The sequence below is a fragment of the Balaenoptera musculus genome, chromosome 9 (genome assembly GCF_009873245.2).
Source record: "Balaenoptera musculus isolate JJ_BM4_2016_0621 chromosome 9, mBalMus1.pri.v3, whole genome shotgun sequence".
NCBI lineage: Eukaryota > Metazoa > Chordata > Mammalia > Artiodactyla > Balaenopteridae > Balaenoptera > Balaenoptera musculus.
In genome coordinates, this window is record NC_045793.1 from 15880007 (window position 1) to 15905217 (window position 25211).

At 38.6% G+C, this 25211-nt stretch overlaps 1 protein-coding gene across 3 annotated transcripts in view; it reads right to left on the reverse strand.

The window, feature by feature from the left end:
- Positions 1 to 12193, reverse strand: part of TRIM24 (tripartite motif containing 24) — a 93071-nt gene extending 80878 nt beyond the window's left edge. For 2 of the 3 annotated variants that reach the window (XM_036863292.1, XM_036863293.1), the window contains exon 1: positions 11528 to 12193. In XM_036863292.1, coding sequence (XP_036719187.1) covers positions 11528 to 11891 — 364 coding nt within the window. In that variant the 5' untranslated portion in view covers positions 11892 to 12193. The remainder of the gene's footprint in view (positions 1 to 11527) is intronic. The other variant, XM_036863291.1, reaches the window with a different exon arrangement.
- Between the last annotated feature and the right edge of the window lie 13018 nt (positions 12194 to 25211).

Consider the following 25211-nt stretch of genomic DNA (forward strand, 5'->3'; position numbering starts at 1 on the left):
TAGTTAATCATTGCTGTCAACTTCATAATAAGACTGATGAAGAGCCTATAAAGGATCAGTTCTGCCATTCTATGCCGCTATGCTTGCAAAATTAGCATTATCTTTATCACAGCTGAATATGAGACTTCAAAGATTCAAGTAATTTAAGCCTGGTGGGAAAAATCACAACTCCATCAACTCCATACACCTGATAAAATTAAACACAAAATGAGGCAGCAACGGTTACAAGCTTTCTATAGAACATGGATCTCCTTGCCTGCTAATCCACCATTGACTGCATATTCAGGTGTCAAGAATGCAAGTATCTATCCCCCTACAAAACACTGAAGAAGTCATTAAATATGAGCAGCCCTGATTTCTCTGGGCTCAGTTTTCTGCATTTTCCTAAACTAGGTAAGAACCAAGCCAACAGTACCCAACCTCGATTACAGACTTAAATGGAACTCTCTCTACACTTTTAATTAGAATTGGGATCACTTTTTTTAAAAGAATTAATTTATAATTTTTTTAATTGAATGAAGTATAGTTGATTTACAATGTTGTGTTAGTTTCAGGTATACACCAAAGTGATTCAGTGTTTTATATATATATATATATAAAATGTATATATTCTTTTTCAGATTCTTTTCCATTATAGGCTATTACACGATACTGAGTATAGTTCCTTGTGCTATACAGTAGGACACTGTTGTTTATCTAGTTTACATGTAGTAGTGTGTATGTGTTAATCCCAAACTCCTAATTTATCCCCCCATCTTTTCCCCCTTTGGTAACCATAAATTTGTTTTCTATATCTGTGAGTCTATTTCTGTTTTGTAAATAAGTTCATTTGTATCATTTTTTAGATTCCACATATCAGTGACATATGGTATTTGTCTTTCTCTGTCTGACTTACTTTACTTAGTATGATAATCTCTAGGCCCATCCATGTTGCTGCAAATGGCATTATTTCATTCTTTTTTATGGTTGAGTAATATTCCATCGTATATATGTACCACATCTTCTTCATCCAGTCATCTGTCAATGGACACTTAGGTTGCTTCCATGTCTTGGCTATTGTAAATAGTGCTATGAACATTGGGGTGCATATATCTTTTCAAATTAAGAGTTTTCGTCTTTTCCAGATATATGCCCAGGAGTGGGATTGCTGGATCATATGGTAACTCTATTTTTAGTTTTCTAAGGAACCTCCATACTGTTCTCCATAGTGGCTGTACAAATTTACATTTCCACCAACAGTGTAGGAGGGTTCCCTTTTCACCACATCCTCTCCAGCATTTATTATTTGTAGACTCTTTGATGATGGCCATTCTGACCAGTGTGAGGTGATTCCTCATTGTGGTTTTGATTTGCATTTCTCTGATAATTAGCGATGTTGAGCATCTTTTCGTGTGCCTGTTGGCCATCTGTATGTCTTCTTTGGAGAAATATCTATTTAGGTCTTCTGCCCATTTTTTGATCAGGTTGTTTGTTTTTTTGATATTGAGCTGTATGAGCTGTTTGTGTATTTTGGAAATTGGTCCCTTGTCGGTCACATCATTTGCAAATATTTTCTCCCATTCTGTAGGTTGTCTTTTCATTTTGTTTATGGTTTTGTTTGCTGTGCAAAAGCTCTTAAGTTTAATTAGATCCCATTTGTTTATTTTTGCTTTTATTTCCATTACTCTAGCAGACAGATCCAAAAAATATTGCTACAATTTATGTCAAAGAGTGTTCTGCCTATGTTTTCCTCTAGGAGTTTTATAGTATCCAGTCTTATATTTAGGTCTTTAATCCATTTTGAGTTTATTTTTGTATATGGCATTAGAGAATGTTCTAATTTCATTTTTTTACATGTAGCTGTCCAGTTTTCCCAGCAGCTCTTATTGAAGAGACTTCTTCTCCACTGTATATTCTTGACTCTTTTGTGGAAGATTAATTGACCATAGATGTGTGGGGGGGATCATTTTTTATGGCTATTGCACATGTGCCCTACATCTTATAATTTAGGGACTTTCCAGACTGCTGAAACTGAGGGGCTTTTTTGAGTGGCATCCATATGGAACTTCTCTAGGAATGGAGATTAGACCCTAACTTCACTAGGGTCCTAGTAATGGCCTACCATGATTTTCAATCTTTTGACAGTCATTTTAGTTAAAAACAGATGTGAAAATCCATAAACTTACTTATCTAAATTGTGTTACAATTTGTGGGAGAAAAAAAAATACAACAGAGTGTGCAGTAGAGAAATCCCATCACCTCCAGGGCAGCTGTGTATAGTTTTGTTTTTGTTTTTTTCTTTTATGAGAAGATTTATTCCTAGTTCTAGGTCCCAATCTTCCAGGGCTCTAAGAACAATTAAACTTGGTGGGTAGGTGAGGGGAGACCCATTCAGATACAGCACAAGGGACTGCCTAATTTTAGAGGGCAAATGAGGATTATTCGCATTCCATTTGCTAAGCCATGTATTCCCTGGGGCTACATACGCCACGCTTATTCCATGCTTATTTCTAACTCACACAAAGGTACCTTTTGGACTTGCAGCAGCCCTGACTCCTCCCTCAGGATACATTGTGTACAATACGTGCAATGTAGCCAGTTAACATGCTTATTCATGTGACCACAACAATCTACACATCAAGTACTTTCAAGCTTAATTTATGCAAATAAGTTCTAATGTTTTCCCTCACCTCACTAGAATTTTATTTCATAATGCAGCACACATCCCATTTTAGAGACTACTGGTCTAGTGCATACTTGAAAATGCACGTAAAATTTGAGAAAGGGGTCAAGGTAACAGGAAGACACGAGAGATGTGTGCATCTAGGTGATAGTTTAAATTGGTGTGGTCTCTAAGAAAAATTAAAGGGACAAATCTAAGGATCTAAGAACCAAAGTTTGCTGATTACCCACATTTGAGTATATGAAAAAAGTGCAATGTGATTAAAAAATGGTCTTCGGACATCAACTTTTCACCAGGACAGAGTAACTAGTACCAAGGCAAGCTTGCCTGACATGAATAACTATATATAACTGGGAAGAATAAACTCAGGAAGTGAGCCCCTATAATATCTTGATTCTCTGCCTGGGAACTATATCCTGACCATGGTACAGGGAACTAGAGGCTCAGTAGAACACAGCTTAGGAGCCAGAGGAAAATTTGGGCTGTGAAACAGATAAGCACTGGAGAGAAGGGAACTGCACAGAGGAAGGGTGCCAGTAGTCTATGCAGGGTTTCCCCAAATTCTTGGCTGAAGGCTACCACGCATGTGCAGAGTGAGACTTACCAGAAGTCTACCAGAGAGCAGCTGCTAAGGGATTGAGAGAAGAGCAAAGATACTAGAGGCCCAGCAGGAACAAAGAGAAAATAAATAAAAAGATGGTAATCTTAAATTGGACCATACTAATAAATTACTTAAAATGTAAATGAATTAAACAATTAAAAGCAAAATTTTACAACTTGGATAAAAAAGCAAGGCACAACCATACACTATCTACAAGAGATACACTTTAAATATAAAGGTTAAAAGTAAAAGGATGGAAAAATAAACAATTTAAACACAAAGATAAAACTGGTAGCTATATTAATATAAGACAATGCATAGGTCATGAAATAGTAGTATGAATGATAGAGAAGAACATTTCGTAGTGTTAAAAAGGGCAGGCAATTCATCAGTAAGACAAAGCTTCAAAATACTTATAGCAGAAACTAACTGGATTAAAGGAATAAAGAGAGAAATCAGCAATCATGATTGAAGATTTAAACATTCTTCTTTCTATAACTGATAGAACAAGCAGACAAAAACAAAAACAACAACAAAGGGACTTCCCTGGAGGTGCAGTGGTTAAGAATCCGCCTGCCAATGCAGGGGACACGGGTTCGAGTCCTGGTCCGGGAAGATCCCACATGCCGCGGAGCAACTAAGCCCACGCGCCACAACTACTGAGCCTGCGCTCTAGAGCCCGTGAACCACAACTACTGAGCCTGCGTGCCGCAGCTACTGAAGCCCGTGCGCCTAGAGCCCGTGCTCCGCAACAAGAGAAGCCACTGCAATGAGAAGCCCATGCACCACGATGAAGAGTGGCCCCTGCTCGCTGCAACTAGAGAAAGCCTGCGTGCAGCAACAAAGACCCAATGCAGCCTAAAATAAATAAATAAATTTAAAATATGTACAGCTTTAAAACAACAACAACAAAAAACCAAACCTAGCAACAACAAAAATAAAAATATAATTTTTTTTAACAACACTATCAACCAACTTGACCTAATTGACATTTACAGAACACTACTCCCAACAACTGTAGAATTTAAATTCTTTAAGTGCACATTCACCAAAATAGATGATATGCTAGAACATAAAATGTCTCAATAAACTTCAAAAGATTTAAACCCTACAGAGCATTTTCTTACTACAATGAAATAAGCTATCTAGAAAATCCCCCATATACCTATAAATTAACACACTTCTAGGCAACCCATCGGTCATAGAAGAAATCACAAGAGAAATTTTAAAAAATTTTAATGGAATGTTAATAAAAACACAACACAAAATTTGTTTGAGATGGCTAACACATGCTTAGAGAAAAAATTATACCTTTAAAGCAGAGACAATAAATAAAATTAACAAAGCCAAAAGTTAGTTGATAAGCCCTTAGTAATAGTAACCAAGAAAAAGAATAAATATGAGTTACATATAGAAACAAAAGAGGGGACATCATTCAGCTCCTGAAAACACTAAAAGGATAAGGGAATATTGGGAACAAACTCATGCCAGTAAATGTACAAACTAGCTGAATCATATAATTTTCTTCAAACAATTTACCAAAATGGATTTGAGAAGAAACAAAAAATCTGATAGCTGTATCTCTATTAAAGACACTGAATTCCTAATCAAAACGTTCCCTGTAAAGAAAACTCCAAGTCCAGGTGGATTCACTGGTGAATTGTCAAGTATTTAAAGAAGTATTAATAGTAATTTTACAAAAACTCTTTTAGAAAATAGATATGGAGGGAACACCTCACACCACGTTTTGAGGTATTACCTTGATACCAAAATCAGGTAAAAACACAAGAAAACCACACCACCAATGTTCCCCATGAAGAAAAAACAAAAAAAACCCTTAAAGTGTTAGAAATTCAAATCCAGAAGTACACAGAAAGGATAATACATCATGACCAAGTGCGGTATACACCAAGAATTCAAGACTGGTTTAACATCTGAAAATCAATGTAATTCACCACAGCAACAGAAAAAAAAAAGAGAAAAACCATATGATCATTTTAATAGATACAGAAAATGCATTTGACCAAAATTTATCATTCATTCATGATAAAAAAACCTTCAGTACACTTGGAATAGAAGGGAACCTCTTAATTTAGATAATGGGCATTTATAAAAAACAAACAAGCTAACATATTAGTGGTGAATGACTGAATGTTTTACTCCTAAGATCGGGAATAAGAAAATGGATGTCATCTCTCATTTAATATTGAAATTAAACTTCTATTCAATATGCTACCGGAAGTCCTAGCTAGTGCAATAAGGGAAGAAAATGTCACAAATTATAAAGGATGAAAAGAAACAAGTAAAACTACCTGCAAGTAACATGATAGTCTATGTAGAAATTCCTAAGGAATCTACAGAAAACTACTAGATTTAATAATTGAATTTAGCAAGAGAGTAGCATATACAATCAATATACAAAAGCCAATTGTATTTCAATATATTAGCAACAAGTAATTGGAAATGAAAAATTTTAAAACACCAATTTCAATATTGTTAAAGAACATTATCATAAAATATTTTAGAATAAACTTCACAAAATTTGCCCAAGACCACTATAAGAGTACTGAGAGAAATTAAAGATCTAAATAAATGGGAAATAAAACATGTTCATGGATAGGAACAGTCAATATCATTAAGATCATTCTCCCCAAATTGATATCTAGATTCAATGCAATTCCAATGAAAATCATAGCACTTTTGTGTAGAAATTGATAATTCGATTCTAAAAACTTGTCAAGAAATGCAATGACTTTAAAGAGCCAAAACAATTTTGAAAAAGAACAAAATTGTCCAATTTCAAAATCTGCTTAAAAAGCTAAATTAAAAATAAAAAAAACATTATTAGTACTGAACGAATAGATCAATAGAACAGAGAGTAGAGAAACAGAACCATACATATATGTTCAACTGACTTTTTACAAAAATCCCAAAAGTAATATAATGGGGAAAGTACTCTCTTCAATAAATGGTGCTTTAACATACGGTTAAAAACATGAACCTCAACCCTTACCTAGCACAAAAATTACCCAAAATATATTACAGATCTAAATATAAAAGCTAAAACTATAAAAGTACTGAAAGAAAAGACAGGAGAAAAATCTAAGTAAACTTGGAGTAGGCACAGAATTGTTAGAACACTAAAATCACTAACAGTAAAAGAAAAAGAAATTATAAACTAGATAAAATTTAAAACTTCAGCTTTTCAAAAGACACCATCAATAAGAAGGTATAGTCAGGGAGTTTAGGATGGACATGTACACACTGCTATATTTAAAATGGATAACCAACAAGGACCTACTGTACAGCACAGGGAACTCTTATCAATGTTATGTGGCAGCCTGGATGGGAGGGGAGTTTGGGGGAGAATGGATACGTGCATATGTATGGCTGAGTCCCTTTGCTGTGCACCTGAAACTATCACACTGTTAACTGGCTATACTCCGAAATAAAATAGAAAGTTAAAAAAAAAAAAAAAAGAAAGAAAATGAGGGACTTCTCTGGTGGCCCAGTGGTTAAGACTCCATGCTTCCAATGCAGGGGGCACAGGTATGATCCCTGGTCAGGGAACTAAGATCCCACATGCCGCATGGTGCAGCAAAAAAAGAAAAAAGAAAAAAAGAAGATGAACAAGCAAGCAAAAGGAGTGGAAGAAAATACCTGCAATATATGTATGTAGACGAGCGCCTGGAAACTGGACATTTACAAAGAATTTTTACTTTTCAGTAACAGGCCAAATCACCTAGTTTTAAAAATCTACAAAAGCCTTAAACTGAAATTTTACCAAAAATAAGTAAGAGTAGCCAATAAGCACAGGAAAAGATGCCCATTATTATTCATCGGGGAAATGAAAATTAAAATCATGAGATACGTCTTCAAACATATTAGAATGGCTAAAATTAAAGACTAACACCACCCAAATTAGTGAGGACGTTAACTGGAACTCTCATACACTGCTGGAGGGAATGCAAAATGGAACTCCAGGGTAAACGTACATTTATGACACAAACAAGCAATTCCAATTCTAAGTATTTACCCAAGGAAATGAAAACATATTCACATAACGACTTGTCTACAAATATTTATAACGGTTTTATTCATAACAACCCCAAACTGAAATCAATAGTAACTTCCATCAGCAGGTGAATATTGTATACAGATCTTAAATCTTAAATCCTTTGTCATTATATATTGTACTCAAAACGTGATTAACACTTTTCTCCAAGAACCAAAAGAAATCAGCTCCCATAATTGATAGTTATATCTTACAGACCGCCAGTTAATAAAGAGAACTGGGCTTCCCTCGTGGCGCAGTGGTTGGGAATCTGCCTGCTAATGCAGGGGACACGGGTTCGAGCCCTGGTCTGGGAAGATCCCACATGCTGTAGAACGGCTGGGCCACAATTACTGAGCCTACGCGTCTGGAGCCTCAAGAGAGGCCACGATAGTGAGAGGCCCGCGCACCGCGATGAGGGGTGGCCCCCGCTTGCCGCAACTCGAGAAAGCCCTCGCACAGAGACGAAGACCCAACACAGCCATAAATGAATAAATAAATTAATTAATTAAAAAAAAAAAGAAAGATAAAAAGTCTTTTAAAAAAAATAAATAAAAAAAAATAAAGAGAACTGATGGACTCATATTTTACTCTCCCTTGACCCCTTTCAAAAGTGTGCTCTCAGTATTCTTTAAAAATAGCTCTTAGAGCTTGCTACTCTTTGGCTGAACAGTACATCCACCTACAAAATATTGCACAATGTTGTAACATTTCTCCAAGATCAGTTTGTCTCCTGACTTCATGTACCAATATGTACCTAAAGAAAATGTTTTCTAAGTTCTTCCCTCTTTCCTGGACATTACTGCATACTAAGAAAATGAAAGTCAGGACTGAGGTAGTAAACCAACTTTAGCTTGTGGTCACTCACCCTCATTCCTTCCAACTGGTTGCCTTACAAAAGTTTAAACCAATGTTCTCAATGGAGGCTTGGTGGCTAGTGTAATTGTGTCTAAGCATTTACAAATTATATGTTTGTTGCTATAAATTAGCTTTGTTTCTTCTTTAAAACAGTCAAACCATTATGTTGATTTTTGTAAAAAATATGTGTTAGAAAAGACTTGCTTTCTATAAAGTTCATTCAGGATATAACAAAGGGAGCACCAAAAAGTACTTAATAGAAAGGGAAACTAGGTCTAATACTGTGGAGAACACTACACCTTGAATTTTTAATTTTCTAAAGAATCCTCTTTGATCAACTGTACTTTGCAATATAATACAGCTTGAGCTAAAAAAAACTCAAAAAAACCCCCCAAAAAACTACGGTTTATGATTATACTCTAGAACTCTAAAACTATGACATTTTGGGCTCTCTGGGGTGAGAGGCCTAGAAATCTAGATTTTCAACAGGCATACCAGGTGATTCTAGTAGAGCTAAAATTTGAAAACCCTTATCTAAATCTAAAAGAGTATAATTGCAACACATGTGGCTTCAACAACACTTGTTTTGTTTGGCCTACAGAACGTGTGTGTGTGTGTGTGTGTGTGTGTGTGTGTGTGTGTGTGTGTGTGTAATTACTTGCCAATATCTAATACTAGAGAAACTTTACATAAAATCCAGACTTCAGACTTCTCGTTAAAAAATAAATAAATAAAAGATCCTCCAACCCTGGCCCTGCACTATCACAGGACAATCTACTGGAGCTTAGTACAGTTTGCTCCCCTTTCCTTTCACTCCCCACCATTCCCTATTATTTTACCCCAGGCTCATAGTTCTCCATCTCAATTACTTGCTTAGCTCCTGAAGGTATTGTAGTTTGACCTATGATGCCTGTACCCACAAGTTCATTAGGAGAATGAAGAACAGAGATAATCAAGTGAACCCTATTTATTTACAGTTGATCCTTGAACAAGTTTGGGGTTAGGAGTACTGACCCTTCCACAGCTGAAATTTCGAATATAACTTACAGTCGGCCTTCCCTATCACCAGTTCCGCATCCTCGGATTCAACCCACCGCAAATCTTGTACTACTTGTACTACTCTAGTATTTACTATTGAAAAAAATCTGTGTATAAGTGCACCCTTGCAGTTCAAACTGTGTTGTTCAAGGGTCAAGTGTAGTTCTGAAATATATTGCCTAAACTTTTGTTACAGCTAGTATTAAAATAAGTTTGCAAGGAGAGAGGAAGGGAGAAAATATTCAAGTTATTAAGACTCAGGATAGTATTTTTAATTTATTGAAGATAGCCCTATTTTTTAGAGGTGTATGTGAAAGTATCATTTAACAAAGGCTTCTTCTTTCTTAGTATAAAAACAAAAACATTATCTTCCAATTTAAATGCTTTCCTGAACTCTTGCTTACAATACAAACACAAGGATAAAAAAATATTTGGAGACTGGAACATTTTGAGAACTCTCTGTAATTGCAAACTTGCCTCAGAATTGAGGATCAGCGCTTTTATTACCCATGTTCTCATTCATTCAGATCTAAATGTCATGGCCTGACACACAATACATCTTAATTCTAGAATTATGCAAAATTTAGTTCCTAATCGGCTACTGACCCATTTAATCATTTAAAATATAAATAAAAGAAACCCTTAAAAGTGTCTAAAAATTAAGAACTAAAATTTAAGTTTCACCTGTACTAACTTTCCAACAGGTGGGCCATGTCAGAGCAAATCAGCGTGAAGGATCTGAGATTTTACCCTACTTGTAAGCTAACAAAGTAGCTTACCAGGGATGCTGGTTGAAGACACGATACTTGTAGGTCAGATACAAAGGGCAGTTTGTTACTTCCAGTAATAATATAAGCCAAAGCGTCAACATTTTTGCACTGGTTTCCAGAGGCCCAGTTCCCACCTGGCAAGGTGAAGTGGGGCAGTTGATGCTTGCACAGGCAATGGGTTGTGTTGCAGGAGAGGAAACCAAAGCCTAGGGAACCCTCATCTTTTATGATGGGCAATAAGCATGCCTGCCTTTTACTCCAGAAGGAGACATCTATCTTTATTATACTGCACCACATGCATGGCTATTCTTTGCTCTGGTGGAAGACACTATCTCTACCTTCCAAGGCTCTTCCTTGTACAAACATCCTTTAAAAACAGAAACAAAGGGCAGTCAGTACCTTCCCTGGCAAGACCTGCAGAAACAGAGAAACCCACGGAAAACTGTCTCTCTCAACTAGACACTGTTCCTAACATATAATTAAATCAAGAATCTAACACTACAACCTATTTAAAAGCATCAATTTCATCTGTTCTTTGACCTAGCTCAACTGTTTAATCTGCATTTTATCTCTAATTAAATCAACTAGTCCCTTTAAAAAAGGCAGTATATATATTAAAAACGAATTATTTCCACTTACTTTGTATTTTTTAAACGGAGGTGCTCAAATATTTGCAATATAAACATTTAAAACCTCAGTTATTCTACTAGAAACAATTTACTGTGCTTACTTTAAGTGTTTCAAACCTGTTAACGTTAGCAATGGGAACTGCCTGTCAAAAGTCTCATTATACAGTAACAAACACCACAAAGAGAACAGTAACTTCAACATTTCCAGCTGCTGCCCACAAAATACAAGAAAATGCGGCAGCCCAAATCACTTTGTTCTATTTCTCTTTACCATTTACCGTCTCAAAATAAAATCTCCGAAAGAGAAGGACAACAAAACACCGTCTCTTAGTTCCTTTGTCCCCATCGGAGAGGAGAGAACTGGGGGCTCATTAAAGTAAATAACCCAAAACATGCAAGACAAAAAATAGACGGCATCCGATCTGTAATCAATCATCAAAGAAAGTCACCATCACTTCATCTTCATCCCTCCCTCCCCCTCTCCAGCTCAAATAACAAGGGTACATACGAGATGATTAGGATCATATGGACCTGGACAAAGCTTTGGGGAGGCAGAGGGCAGCGGTTAACTAGATGCAGTCGTCAAAGGACCCGACATACAGACTACAGCAGACTCCGACAGAGGTTTTCAAAAGTGCGGGTCGCACGGGCCACGCACCCGGGGGGAGAATGCTGGGGAGCAGGAGCAGCAGCGCTGCCAAGTCTACAGCGCCGGTGGAAGTTGCTCGCGGGGCGCGCGGTACGCCGCACAACACGCGGGCCCTCCATGTCACCGCCGGCAGCACGGACCCTCCTCGCCCCTCCCCCGCCGCGCACCCCGGGCGGCGGCGACATGACAGCGGGTCGCTGCGCCGCTCCAGGACGCCGGCCTGCCCGGGCTCCCCACCCCCCACCGCGCCTGCACCCGCCTCTCACCTTGGGTAGCGAACGGCGAGGAGCCGCTGACCGGCGAGCCGGGGGCGGGGACGGGCGGCGGGGTCTCGGCCGAGCCCAGCATGGGGGCGGGCAGCATGAGGTAGCGCTGGGGCGCGGGCAGGCAGCGCTGGCAGAAGGAGTGCAGGCAGGGCAGCAGCTTGGGCGCCCGGCTCTGGATGTTCTGGTGACACACGGCGCAAGTGTCCAACAGGTTGAGCCGGGCCGCCTCGCCTCCGCGCTCCGAGTCGGGGCCCTGCCGACTCTCGGCCTCGTTCTCCCCGCTCGGCGGAGCCGAGGGCCCCCCGGCGGCCGCCGCCGAAGCCGCCGCGGCCGCCGTCGCCGCCTTCTCTACAGCCACCTCCATTGTCCTGCCCCCGCCGCCGCCGCTGGGAAAGGAGGAGCGGGTTCTCTGCCCGCCGCCGCCCCCGACGACTTCCTTCTCCTCCTCCTCCTCCCAGGCCGCCCGGGTGACTCGTAGGAGAGGGAGGGAGGCCCGGGCCGAGGAAGCCTCCTCAGGCCCCGGGGATCCGCCTCCCGGGTGGCGCGGCCGGAAGAAGGGGATCTGTCAGTGGGGACTGCTCTTCACACCGGAGAGGCTGCGCCCCGTCCGCTTCGCCAACCGCCGCGGCTCTCGTCAAATCCGCCCAGCCCGCCCTCGCCTCCCGGCCTTTCTCTCGGGCCCCCGGACCCACCTCAGGCCCCGCCCCCTCCCTCCCTCTCCCAGCAACCGAGGCGACTGCAAGGAGTGCGCCGCCCAATAGCCGCCGCGCCTGGTCGGGGGGCGGGGCGTGCGGAAGCCCGCGAGGCTCGGACGGCCGCTGCGGGAGGCTGGGAGGTGGGAGGTAGCTTGCCCAGCCCCGCCCACCGAGCTCCTGGAACCGCGGCCTCTGATTGGGCCTTTGTGTGTGTTTAGCTCCTCTAAAAAGATTAAGGGTTCATTTGTTAACGATCGACCACCTAATTCGGTCCGCCTGTGTTAGCTCCTCCTATGGGGCGGGGCTTCACTGTGTCTACCCGACACTGTTAATTAAGTAACTGGTACGAAAAACTCATTTTACTACTGCAGACAGGGGTCCTGTAGGAGGAATAAATATGGTGGGAGGGTAGAAGGATGACGAAGTGGAGAGAGTGAAAAGCAAAGGAAAGAATTTTAAAAAACGGGAAAATGTTGTGTAGAAAAGATATTGTGGAGGAGGCATGGATTTTGCCACCTGAATTTACTCATCTCTATGATGAATTGCGAGCATGAAGAGTAAGAGGGGAGGTTCTCTTGCAAGTCGGGAATTTTTAAAGGGTTTCCCCAATGAAAAAGGTGAAAGTAATTTTTAAAGTCAGTGATTTGCTTTTTAAGTGAATAAAAATGGTTCATTTTCCAAGGAGTTAATATATAAAGATTGTTTGAAAGTGTTTTATTGCATAAACATGGCATCATTACAAGAAATAGAAATAAATGTCAATACTGATAGCCAAATAATTCTAAAATATTCTTTTTCATCCCCCCCAACCCCACCCCACACTTATATCAGAAGTTACACATATTTTCACTCTAAAAATGGCCAAAGGGCAAACTCTAGGCATCCTAGCTCTCCCTCAAGACCTTACCTTTCCCAAATTATTCCTCTCCTAGCAGCCTCTTTCCCAAACAGATCCTTAAATCCAATTTCCATAGGCCTCCAGAGTGAAGTTTTCCTTCTTAATGACATTCAAGGGCTATTTATTTTGTATAGTAGTAGTTTCTTAAACCTTAGTTTGCGTAAGAATCACCTGGCAAATTTACTTAGAAGCTGATCCTTGGACCCCTCCCCGTATTCAATTTTAGCAGCATCTCCTGATTGTGATGTGGATGGTCCAGGAACAGCTTTAGAGCAACAGATTTCTTATCCCACCTGTTATCCCTCCAAATTTCATCCCCATACACCTCTCAAGCTGAAGCTCCCACTACTTTATGCTCCAGCAATTTTAACTCTTCCCTGCTTTGCACATGCTTTTCCCTTTGTTTTGAAATGCCCTTCCCTCTGTACCCTATGTTTTTGTAGCTGTACCTTGAAAATCTTCATATAGTAGGAAAGCAAATTCTGTATTATAAAGTAATGCTTTTAATATGCTAATAATTCATTGTAGAGGTGGTATACAGGATTCAAGCAGACTGAAAGACAAGTGCCTTGTATTCCTTCAGGTGATGGCGGTGGAGAAGAAAGGAATGAGGTAAATTGGAGAGGCTTGTTTGGACAGAATTCCATGCAATTTAATACAACCCACTAGTTCAGTTTCTCAAATCATCATGGATAATCAGTTTTAGAGAAAACTGTTTTCCATATTCTTAGACTTCCTAGTCTCATGTAATTAAAACAATCATGTTTTACTTTGTTCAAATATATACGGCTTCTGGGTTTTTTTAAGTCCAGAAAATGAATTTATTGTTTTAGGTTTTTTTAATCACAATTATCTTATCTATATATTGTCCTCTCAAATGTATTGCAAAAATATTTCACAGAGATCCACACTCTTATTCTTCCTTAATTACAGCTCTCTCTATTGCCCTTTTTCTATAATTTCTATGGCTCTCCACTGCATCCAAGGCTCTCCACAATTTCATCCCTGCCTGAGAGCCTCATTCGATCTTCCTGCCCGATCCTCACTGCTTTCCCATACCCATTCTAAGCTTCAGCCTAATTGGATGGCTTGTCATTTTCTAAACTTCACCAGCACCACTTCTAACACCACTTCTGAGAGAGGAGATACAGGTTGCCTGTGCCGGAAGAGAAGGGAGCCTGCAAGGAGAGCAAGAGCATTAGATGCTGGTGAGGATTTCTCGCGCCCACCCCTTAAAAGGCAGCAATGGATGGAAATTCTTGAACTTCCAAGGAAGTTTAACAAAATTATTTTTGAGTAGAACTCTCAGAGGTTGTGACACAGGTCTGGACAAGAAGAGTTTGAGATTACCCCTTCGCTCAATCTCCTATAGCTTTAAAGGAACAAAGTAAAGATTGCTGTCCCTTCAGTAGTAGTCCAAAGGCTTGGATGACTTGAGGCTTCATTGGTAGGACAAGGAGGATGCAGTGTGCAGGGACCAAAGACTGTCCTGCATTACCTCATCGGCTTCCGGAGAGATGTCAGCAGTCGAGAACCAATGGAGGCAAGGCACATTCTATGTATGCCACCATAAACCAAGGATGCCCAAGGACCCAGTGTCTCTCCCACATATGCCATGGCCCTATTACAGCCTCGGATCTTCAAATTGGCCCTAGATAGAAAGGAGAATGAATATTGTATTGACTGACTTAAAATCTGAAATGATGACCAAAACCAAAATAGAAACAAAACCTAAAGTAACTGAGAATATGACCAGATTAAGTTTTCTGTTATCAGAAAAATTTTAAATTCCGTTATTTAAAAAAAAAATGTTTATACGGAATTCCCTGGCGGTCCAGTGGTTAGGACTCTGCACTCTCACTGCCGAGGGCTGGGTTTGATCCCTGGTTGGAGAACTAAGATTCCACAAGCCACACGGCAAGGCCAAAATAAAATAAATAAATAAATAAATAATTTTTTAATTAAAAAAGTTTATAGTCTGCATACTACTTGGTGATGCAGTAAAGGGTTAACTCAGTGAGGGTGGGTTACACGATCATCTACATATTCCAGAGAAAGAACTGGCCCTTGAATAACTCCTGGGAGATGATCTCTGAACTGTTATCTTACCTAGTAAGAGTACTTTTGTAAGCTTGAAGTTTTGGGCCACACTCTATCAGTTTGATCTTATAGTTTATACTAACAAGGCTAACACCAGTTTTTGCATACCTGAGGCCCTGGGCCATGCTGTGTCAGTTTGACCTCTGAGGGGCTGGAGACTAAGTAGTTAAAATCAGTCACACAGGTGCTGCAGGGCTTCACTACTTACCCCCAATTAAAATCCTGGATATCAGGGCTTGAGCGAATTTCCCTGCTTAGCAACATTTTGCACGTGTTATTATGTAGTTGATTGGAGAATTAAGGCTATTTGTGGGATGCCACTGGGAGAGGACAATTGGAATCTTGCTCCTGGTTTCTCCTGGACTTTGCCTATGCACCTTTCCCCTTTGCTGATTCTAAGCTGTATCCTTTTGCTGTAATAAACTGTAACTGGGAGTATAGAAACTTTCTGAATCTTGTGAGTCCTTCCAGCAAATCACTGAAACTGAGGGTGGTCTTGGGGACACCCAACACAAAAGGCATGTTATTTCTCCTACTAGATTATAATTCCTTGAGGCTAAGAACCATTTCTTCTCTTCTGTATTCCTTTAATATCTCACATATTTCATGGAGGCCAAAAATCTAGAGCTTGCTTCCTCCTGCTTTAGTCCTCTCACCCTCTGCTCCTTTCCAACTATTTGCCTTGATTATGGTTCCTTTCCTCAAATTTTTTGCTCTTGTGAGCCATCTGCAAAAGAGTAAGTAAGGGGCTTCCCTGGTGGCGCAGTGGTTGAGAATCTGCCTGCCAATGCAGGGGACACGGGTTCGAGCCCTGGTCTGGGAAGATCCCACATGCCACGGAGCAACTGGGCCCGTGAGCCACAATTACTGAGCCTGCGTGTCTGGAGCCTGTGCTCCGCAACAAGAGAGGCCGCGATGGTGAGAGGCCCGCGCACCGCGATGAAGAGTGGTCCCCACTTGCCGCAACTAGAGAAAGCCCTCGCACAGAAACAAAGACTCAACACAGTCATAAATAAATAAATAAATAAAAGAACGTGAATTTCTTTAAAAAAAAAAAAAAAAAAAAAAGAGTAAGTAAGGTCCAGGACAGATATTTGCAGGGGATTTTCCATTTCCCTGAACACCTCCCCTCCCCAATGGTTTTGTTCTTCCAGGTAAATCATGTTTTCAGAATGTTACCTGCAGAAGAAAAGAAGTTGGGTATGGGCTAGAGAGTAATAGGAGAAGGGGTATATTCATCCCCCTGTTTGAAGGACATGAGTAACACAGAGGGCTGTAAACTGAATATTCACTCATGAGGCTCTAGTCAACTTACTACCTTTCTGAATAGTTGGAGTGAATCAGCTTAAGAACTGGAAACAGGGACTTCCCTGGTGGTCCAGCTAAGACTCTGTGCTCTCAATGCAGGGGGCCTGGGTTCGATCCCTGGTCAGGGAACTAGATCCCACATGCTGCAACTAAGAGTCTGCATGCTGCAGTGAAGATCCTGTGTGCTGCAACTAAGACCCGGAGCAGCCAGATAAATAAATAAATATTTATTTTTAAAAAAAGAAGAACTGGAAACAACACCTGAGCAAACTGTTCTGGGACTATCTGGGGGCAGAGAGAAGCTCCACATTTTAATAGTTTGCCTGCTCTGTGAAGGCACTTTTTTTTAAAAAAATTGAAGTATAGTTGACTTACAATGTTGTGTTAGTTTCAGCTGTACAGCAAAGTAATTCAGATATATATATATATATATATATATATATATATATATATAACACAGACATATGTGTATATATATATATGTATATTCTTTTTCAGATTCTTTTCCATTATGTTATTACAAGATATTGAATATAGTTCCCTGTGCTATACAGTAGGTTGTTGTTGGTTATCGATTTTATATATAGTAGTAAGTATCTGTTAATCCCAAACACCTAATTTATCCCTGCCCCCCACCCCCCCTTTCCCCTTTGGTAACCATAAGTTTGTTTTCTATATCTGTGAGTCTATTTCTGTTTTGTAAATAAGTTCATCTGTATCATTTTTTTTTAGATTCCACATATAAATGACATCATATATGCCCAGGGGTGGGGTTGCTGGATCATATGATAATAAATAAATAAATATTTAGTTTTTTAAGGAGCCTCCATACTGTTCTCCATAGTGGCTGTACCAATTTACATTCCCACCAACAGTGCAAGAGGGTTCCCTTTTCTCCACACCTTCTCCAGCATTTGTTTGCAGACTCTTTGATGATGGCCATTCTGACCAGTGTGAGGTGATTCCTCATTGTGGTTTTGATTTGCATTTCTCTGATAATTAGCGATGTTGAGCATCTTCTCCTGTGCCTGTTGGCCATCTCTATGTCTTCTTTGGAGAAATGTCTATTTAGGTCTTCTGCCCATTTTTTGATTGGGTTTTTTGTTTTTTTTGGATGTTGAGCTGTATGAGCTGTTTGAGCTGTTTGCGTATTTTGGAAATTAATCCCTTGTCAGTCGCATCGTTTGTAAATATTTTCTCCCACTCCATAGGTTGTCTTTTCATTTTGTTTATGGCTTCCTTTGCTGTGCAAAAGCTTTTAAGTTTAGTTAGGTCCCATCTGTTTATTTTTGCTTTTATTTGCATTACTCTAGGAGACGGATCCAAAAAAATATTGCTGCAATTTATGTCAAAGGGTGTTCTGCCTATGTTTTCCTCTAGGAGTTTTATAGTATCTGGTCTTACATTTAGGTCTTTAATCCATTTGAGTTTATTTTTGTATATGGAGTTAGAGAATGTTCTAATTTCATTTTTTTACATGTAGGTGTCCAGTTTTCTCAGCACCACTTATTGAAGAGACTGTCTTTTCTCCATGGTATATTTCTGCCTCCTTTGTCGTAGATTAATTGACCATAAGTGCATGGGTTTATTTCTGTTCTATTGATCTATGTGTCTGTTTTTCTGTATCGGGTTTTATTATGAGGTTAGGGATTGCAGAGGGGGAAAAGAAGAAAAAAGCAATGAAAAACTCAATAGATCAAGAGTAGGTCAATAAGAGGACCAAGAAAAAGAAAAGAGGGTGAGAACAAGGAAGATAATAAAGGAACAAATGAAGGAAAACAAACAGAATAAAGGGAAAAAGCAACAACTGTTGCAGATAACATAAGAGAAGAAAAGGAAAAGTGTAGTAACTAGGAGCTATAAGGAGAATGAGGAGATCTGTGACCCTCTGTGAAGAAGGGGCAAATAGTGAAAGATGAGTGATTGGACCAAAGCAGGAGATGGAAAGTACTCTGAAGATGATGACATGGTTTATTCTTAAGAAAAAATTTCTAAAAAATTTATCCTGGCACAACTCAACATAAAGCACAGCAGTAGCACAGGAAATTTCTACTTTTCAAGAAATATTTCACTTGATAGTATAATTCATTGTACAGATTTCTACTTCTGAAAAGTGTCATTCTTTTGGGTTATTTTCAAAAAACATTTAACTCTATTTATTTGAAACAAATCTTCATTTGTTACATAGCTTTCATTTGCTTTTATGGTGGTGATATAATTAACCACTACTTTTAGTTATGCCTGCTTTTCTATTCTACAATTTGTTCTTAATGCAGCCCAAAGATGCCTGTCATTGCCACCTACAGAGTTCAGTGCTACTGGGGAGCATCTTTTCAGACTCTATCTAGGTAAACATACTCTATACGTACACACCCACACATGTGTAATGTTACATAATCGAAATCACAATATACATGATTTCAGTAATTTTTTTAAACGCAATGCTATGGACTGATTTGTGTCTCCCTTCAAATTCACACATTGAAGCCTTATACCCGGATGTGACTGTATTTGGAGATAGGGTCTTTTAGGAGTAAATTAAGGTTAAATAAGATTATAAGGGTAGAGCCCTAATCTGATATAATTGGCGGGCTTATAAGAAGAGAGACCAGAGTGCAGTGCATGCCACCCTGCTTTCTCCTTCTCTCTTTCCTGGAGCATGTACACCAAGGAAAGGCCATGTGAAGACCTAGCAAGGTGGCCATCTGCAAGCCAGGAAGAGAGCTCCCACTGGAAACTTAATTGGCCAGAACCTTGGTCTTGGACTTTCCAGCCTCCTGAACTGTGAGAAATAAATTTTTGTTGTATAAGCCATCCAGTCTATGGTATTTTGTTATAGCAACTCAAGCAGACTAAGAAACCCAACAATACATGTAGACATCTATAGATTTATAAAGCCACTTTTAATGACTGCCTATGATTCTATAATAGCAAAATTTATGGGAAAAAAACTATACTGACAGACATTTAAACTCATATTAGTTAAGTTATGGGCTAAGTTGGTGTGAAATTTTCTGTGGCTCAAACAATAGCAAGTTTATTTCTCTTTCATATAACATGTACCACTGCTCTGTGCTCATTCAAGACAGCAGATTCCTTCTAGCTTGTTATTCTGCCATCCCTTAAAATGTTGTCCTTGTCTACATGGCTAGATCTGACCCACAAGCATCATGTTTTCACTTGGGAAAAAAGAGGAACTGGCAATTTTCATCAGGAAACACAGAAACCGACCATTTACTTCCATTATGTTGTTACAGGGCCACACGAAAGTTCAAGGTCAGCTGGGAAATGTCCTCTTCAGTGGAGTAGTCATGTATCCTAAAACTCAGGGGAGTGCAGATTCTATTAGTAAAAGGATAAAAGGATAAAGGAAGGTTGGATGTGGCAGAAATTAGTAATCTGAGTTATGATTTTTTGCTGCATTTCATTTATCTCTGTGGCCTTAGATTAAATTTTTGAAGTGGAATTCTTAGATCAAGGGTTGCACAATTAATATCTTTAAACGTATCTCCATACTGTCCTTCAGAAATAATTTCTATTACATTCCTACTGATGTTGTATGTGAATACCAATTTCCCTGCATCTTTGCCATTATTCTAGTTAATCTTTGCAATCTGAATGTCTAAAAAAGGTGTTATTATTAATTTTATCTTCATTTCTTTGATTAGTGCTGAGACAGAACATATCTTCATATATTTAGGGAGCATTTGTATCTTTTTCATTTGTGATTGCCTGATCATGGTCTTGGCCTATTTTTTCTATGGCGTGCTCATCTTTTTTTCTATTGTTTTGAAAGAATCATTGTTTATCACACACCATATGTTGCAAATTTTTTTCCCATGCGTCATTTGTATTTTAATCTGGTGGATTTTTTTTTCCTTCTAGACAGAATTGTTGACTTTTTATGGTCAAATTTATCATTTTTTTTCTTTATGGCTTTTGATTTTGTGACATGTACAGAAATGCCTTCCATCTCAAGATTATACAAGTATTCACCTATATTACCTTCTAAGGTATAATTTTAAGAGGTACATATTCATATAGTTAAAAAATAAAAATAAAATAAAGCTACATAGTGAAAAAATCTTGCTATTACTCCTAACCTCTTCTGTCTCATTAACCTCATGACCCTCCTCCTCCTCTGGAAAATTCACCATAAACTCATGAGAGAATGAGAGCAAAAAAGGCAAGTAATATATTAGTGTATTTTAAAAATTGTTTTGACCTCATGGCTCCCTTGAAAGGGCATCAGAGAGCTTTCAGAGTTCTCAGACCACATTTTGAGAACCACTGTGACAGCCCGATACTAGCAGCTAAGAGACTTTTCATAAAAGCTTGCTGAACAGATTCATTTACTAAATAATTACATACTTATTTAGTAATTTATAATTTTTACAAGTTTTCCAAGTGACTGTTTCATAGTATTATTTATTTTTAAATTAAGCAATTATGGAAGTCTGGAATAAAGGGTAATGGCTCCCATGTACAACCAACCCAGCACTAACGTGACTCCTCATGGTAACAGAGGTAGCAATTTGTTGTATGTACTTCTACACCCTTTTTCTACAAATGTGAATTCATATACAGATGTGTACTTGGGGCTTCAGGTTTGTCCTCCCCTGCACCCAAGCACACATATATAGGACTGTGCTGTAGAGATGTTTTTTCTATAACTTGCTCTTTTTACTTTACAGCCTGAAGATCTTTTCATATTTTTACATATGAATGTACTTCTTTCTTTTTAACAACCACATAATATAGTAACAACTCTGTGACATGAACATTTTATTAGTTGGGGGGAGAAGAGGAGGGAAAACCAAATTCATTCTTGTTTCCATGTGGATTACCAGTGGTACTAACCACGTTCATTAAATGATTCATCCATTTCCTCCTCATTTGATATGCCACCTGTAGCTTATATCAGATTTCCACATATGCATGGGTGTGCTTCAGATACCATTTTGTTGATTGTTCCTGAATACTATTTTTTAAAATTAATTAATTAATTAAATTTATTTTTGGCTGCCTTGGATCTTCGTTGCTGCGCGCGGGCTTTCTCTAGTTGCGGCGAGCAGGGGCTTCTCATTGCGGTGGTTTCTCTTGTTGTAGAGCACGGGCTCTAGGCGTGCGGGCTTCAGTAGTTGTGGCACAGGGGCTCAGTAGTTGTGGCTCGCAGGATCTAGAGCGCAGGCTCAGTAGTTGTGGCTCACGGGCCCAGTTGCTCCACGGCATGTGGGATCTTCCCAGACCAGGGCTCAAACCCATGTCCCCTGCATTGGCAGACGGATTCTTAACCACTGTGCCACCAGGGAAGCCCCTGAATACTATTTTAATTTCCGTATCTTTATAATATATATTGCTATCTAAGAGGGTAAGCCCACTCTCCCTTTTATTTCTCTTCATAAATTGTTTATGCTTTTTTTTCTTTTAGATGACTATAACTTATTGAGCAGATATATTCATAGTTTCTTTTTTTCTCATATATGATCATAGTTTTTATTTATTTAAAAATTTTTTAAATTTGGAAATATAGTTGATGTACAATATTATGTTCGTTTCAGGTGTACTACACAGTGATTTGATATTTGCATACATTGTGAGATGATCACCACAATAAGTCTAGCAACCGTCTGTCCCCATACTAAGTTATTACAATATTATTGATCATATTCCTTATGCTGCATATTATATCCCTGTGACTTATTTATTTTATAACTGGAGGGTTATATCTCTTAATTCCCTTCACCTGTTTTGCCCTCACTCCCAGCCCCCTTGTTTAGACTATTCTATGTTTACTATTCCGTATACATTTTTTTCACAAGAAAAAGAAGTACCTTTATTATCTTCCATAATGTATTTAAGGACTTTTGCTTCTCAGAAGCAATTTGAATAAGAATACAAATACATTTTTTTTTGCACAGACGTGTATATTCTAGTCAAGACCTATCACAGAAACTTTAAACAATCAGGAAGCAGTTTTTAAAAGGTATCACATCATTATCCACGTACATTTTATAATCAGCTTATCAAGTTCTATAAAAAATCTAATTGTGATTTTAAAAATGAAATTATCTAGTTTTGAACAGGAAATACATAGGCCTGATGCAAAATTCAAAGTGTATATGTGCATTTTCGAAAGCAGTCATAGCAGATGGCATGTAGATGCTAATGGCTAGCAGAAAATTAATTTATAACTCTTATGTCCTTAGTTTGTGTCATGACCATTAATTCTGTCTTTGGTTTGTACCTCTATTTTTCTCAATCTTATTTTTATTATAGTTAATTATATATATAATTGTATCTCTCTCCCCAAAAGAAGTGTGGGCTTCCCAGGGGCAGCATTTGTCTTGATTTCTCTTTGTAGTCTAGTGCCAAGTACATAGCCCAGAGACTTGGGATGGCATTAAGGAAAGAGAAAAGTAATTGGTTTTGATATGTAGGAAGGTGAGTTATATTAATACAGGGAACAGCAGGAGTAGACACTGAAAACTGAAAACAATTGTCACTTAAAATATGTAAACAATCATCTGCCTCCTAGAGGGAGAGACTTGATTTACATTAAGGTCAATCATCCCTGAGTTCCAGGAAAACCATTCTAATTTTGCTTTATTTGTGCAAATGCAAAGTAAAGAGCTTTTTGGAATGGAGCTGTGGTCTAGGAGCTAATATGCTCCTCATAATTTTATAACATTTGCCTTAATGCTGGGCAGAATTGTGTATTATGTTTCCTTTAGATTCTCATTTAGAGAAATGTTTGTTTCCTAGATTCCAGTTGTCCCATGCAATCACTTCTGCGTATTCTTGGGCCATATCTGTAGTTATATCATTTATGCTGTTATTTGCCCACAGGAAATCACAGAAACCCTGGAGACTGCTGAAACAATATGCAGGCCTGGTCATCCCTTCATGTGCGAGGGAAAACTGTCCAAGGAACTGCACTGATCTTGGTGCTATTTGACATAGACTAGACTGTTGATAGGACAAGGTTTTATTCAAGACAATATTCTGGACTTTGATAACACTACTAATATTTTAAAGAAGATGCAATTTAGGGAGTAGATGAATAAGAAGAGAGAAGCATTAGAGAAGTGATTAACAAAATCTGGAGATTAGTTACTAGATCTATTAGTTTGCCCAACACAATACTAAAGCTTTGACTTTTCCCCCTTTAGTTTTTTCTATTTATTTATTTATTTCTATTCATTTTAATAGACTTTCATTTTTAGAGCAGTTTTACATTCGCAGCAAAACTGAGCAGAAGGTACAAGAGTTCCCATGTACCCCAAACTCCCCACACAGGTGTAGCCTCTCCCGTATTAACATCCTCTGATGAACCTGCACTGACACATCTTTATCTTCCAAAGTCCAGAGTTTACATTAGGGCTTGCTCTTGGTTGCTTTGACTTTTTATTTATTAAAATCTGTTGCCTGAATTTTTAAAAGCTTGTTTTCGTCTAAAATCTTGGAAAAGCAGAAAAACACATATAAGAAAATAAAAATCACCTGCACCCTCACTCAGGAAAAGACCACAGAAATATTTTGATATACAGATCTCCAGGTCTTTCTGTTCTTCCTCCCTTCTCTCTTCTTTCCTTATTTCTACCTCTCTTTCTCCCATTCTTTCTTTCTCCTTCCTTCCTTCCTTTTTTCCTTCCTTCCATCTTTCTTTTTTCTTTCTTCCTTCCTTCCTTCTTTCTGTCTTTTGTAACAGTTTTTCACCTATTTTCATTTTCCTATGTTGTTTTCTGACAGGAGTATTTTTAGTGGCTATATAGCATTTCATCACATACATACAATGCAGTTTAGTTAAGCATACTCAGTACTGGTTTATGGGTTGTTTCTGCTTCTTTGGCTGTTATAACTATTGCTGTGACTTTTTAAAAACTGCACCTATGCAATCATTTAAGTTCGTGCATGCTTTTCTCTGTAGCATAAAGTCTTAAGAGTAGAATTTTGGGGTCAAATGTATACATGTACATATTTCAAATTGAACTGATTTATACTTCCGCCAGTGCACTAATACATAATAAGATTATGTTTTTATAAAAAGAAATAGGAAAAAGCAACTACCAGTCACGCAGCTGACGGCTTCTAGAGGAGCTAAATCGATATTGCTTTCCATTTCCAAGGAATGGATGGTCACCAGTGTAAGGGATAAACTGGATTCATTCATTGTACAATTTAGAAAAAAAGGTATACTTGAAGCTTTAAGAAGTTCTGAAATCAAGTATTCCAATAGAAAGCGAGAGTCCGTATTGCACTTTTTATTACCAAATCTCATCTGGAGTGATTCAATTCAAATATTTATGAGCAATGAATAATCAATCGAGTGTAATAAATAGTTATTTCTCTTAATGATTGTTACTTACGTGAAAGAAGGCAAATATTCTCAGGGGATGAAGTGTGACTGGACCTCATGATTTCAACATGAATTTTTGTTTCCTATGCAACAAGTTATGGTTTTGCAAGAACTTTTACTGTATTCTTATGTACTACAATACCTAGCACATAGAAAACACACTAAATATTTCTTGAATAGATTAAATAAATAAATAAACTATGTTTGGAGAAATAAAAAAGCAAGACCACATCTATGGCTGAGGATGGGGATTCCCCTGAAGGTCATGGAATCTATAGTCTGTTAGGAAGAAGTCTATCCTGGGAGAGAAAACAAGAATATAGG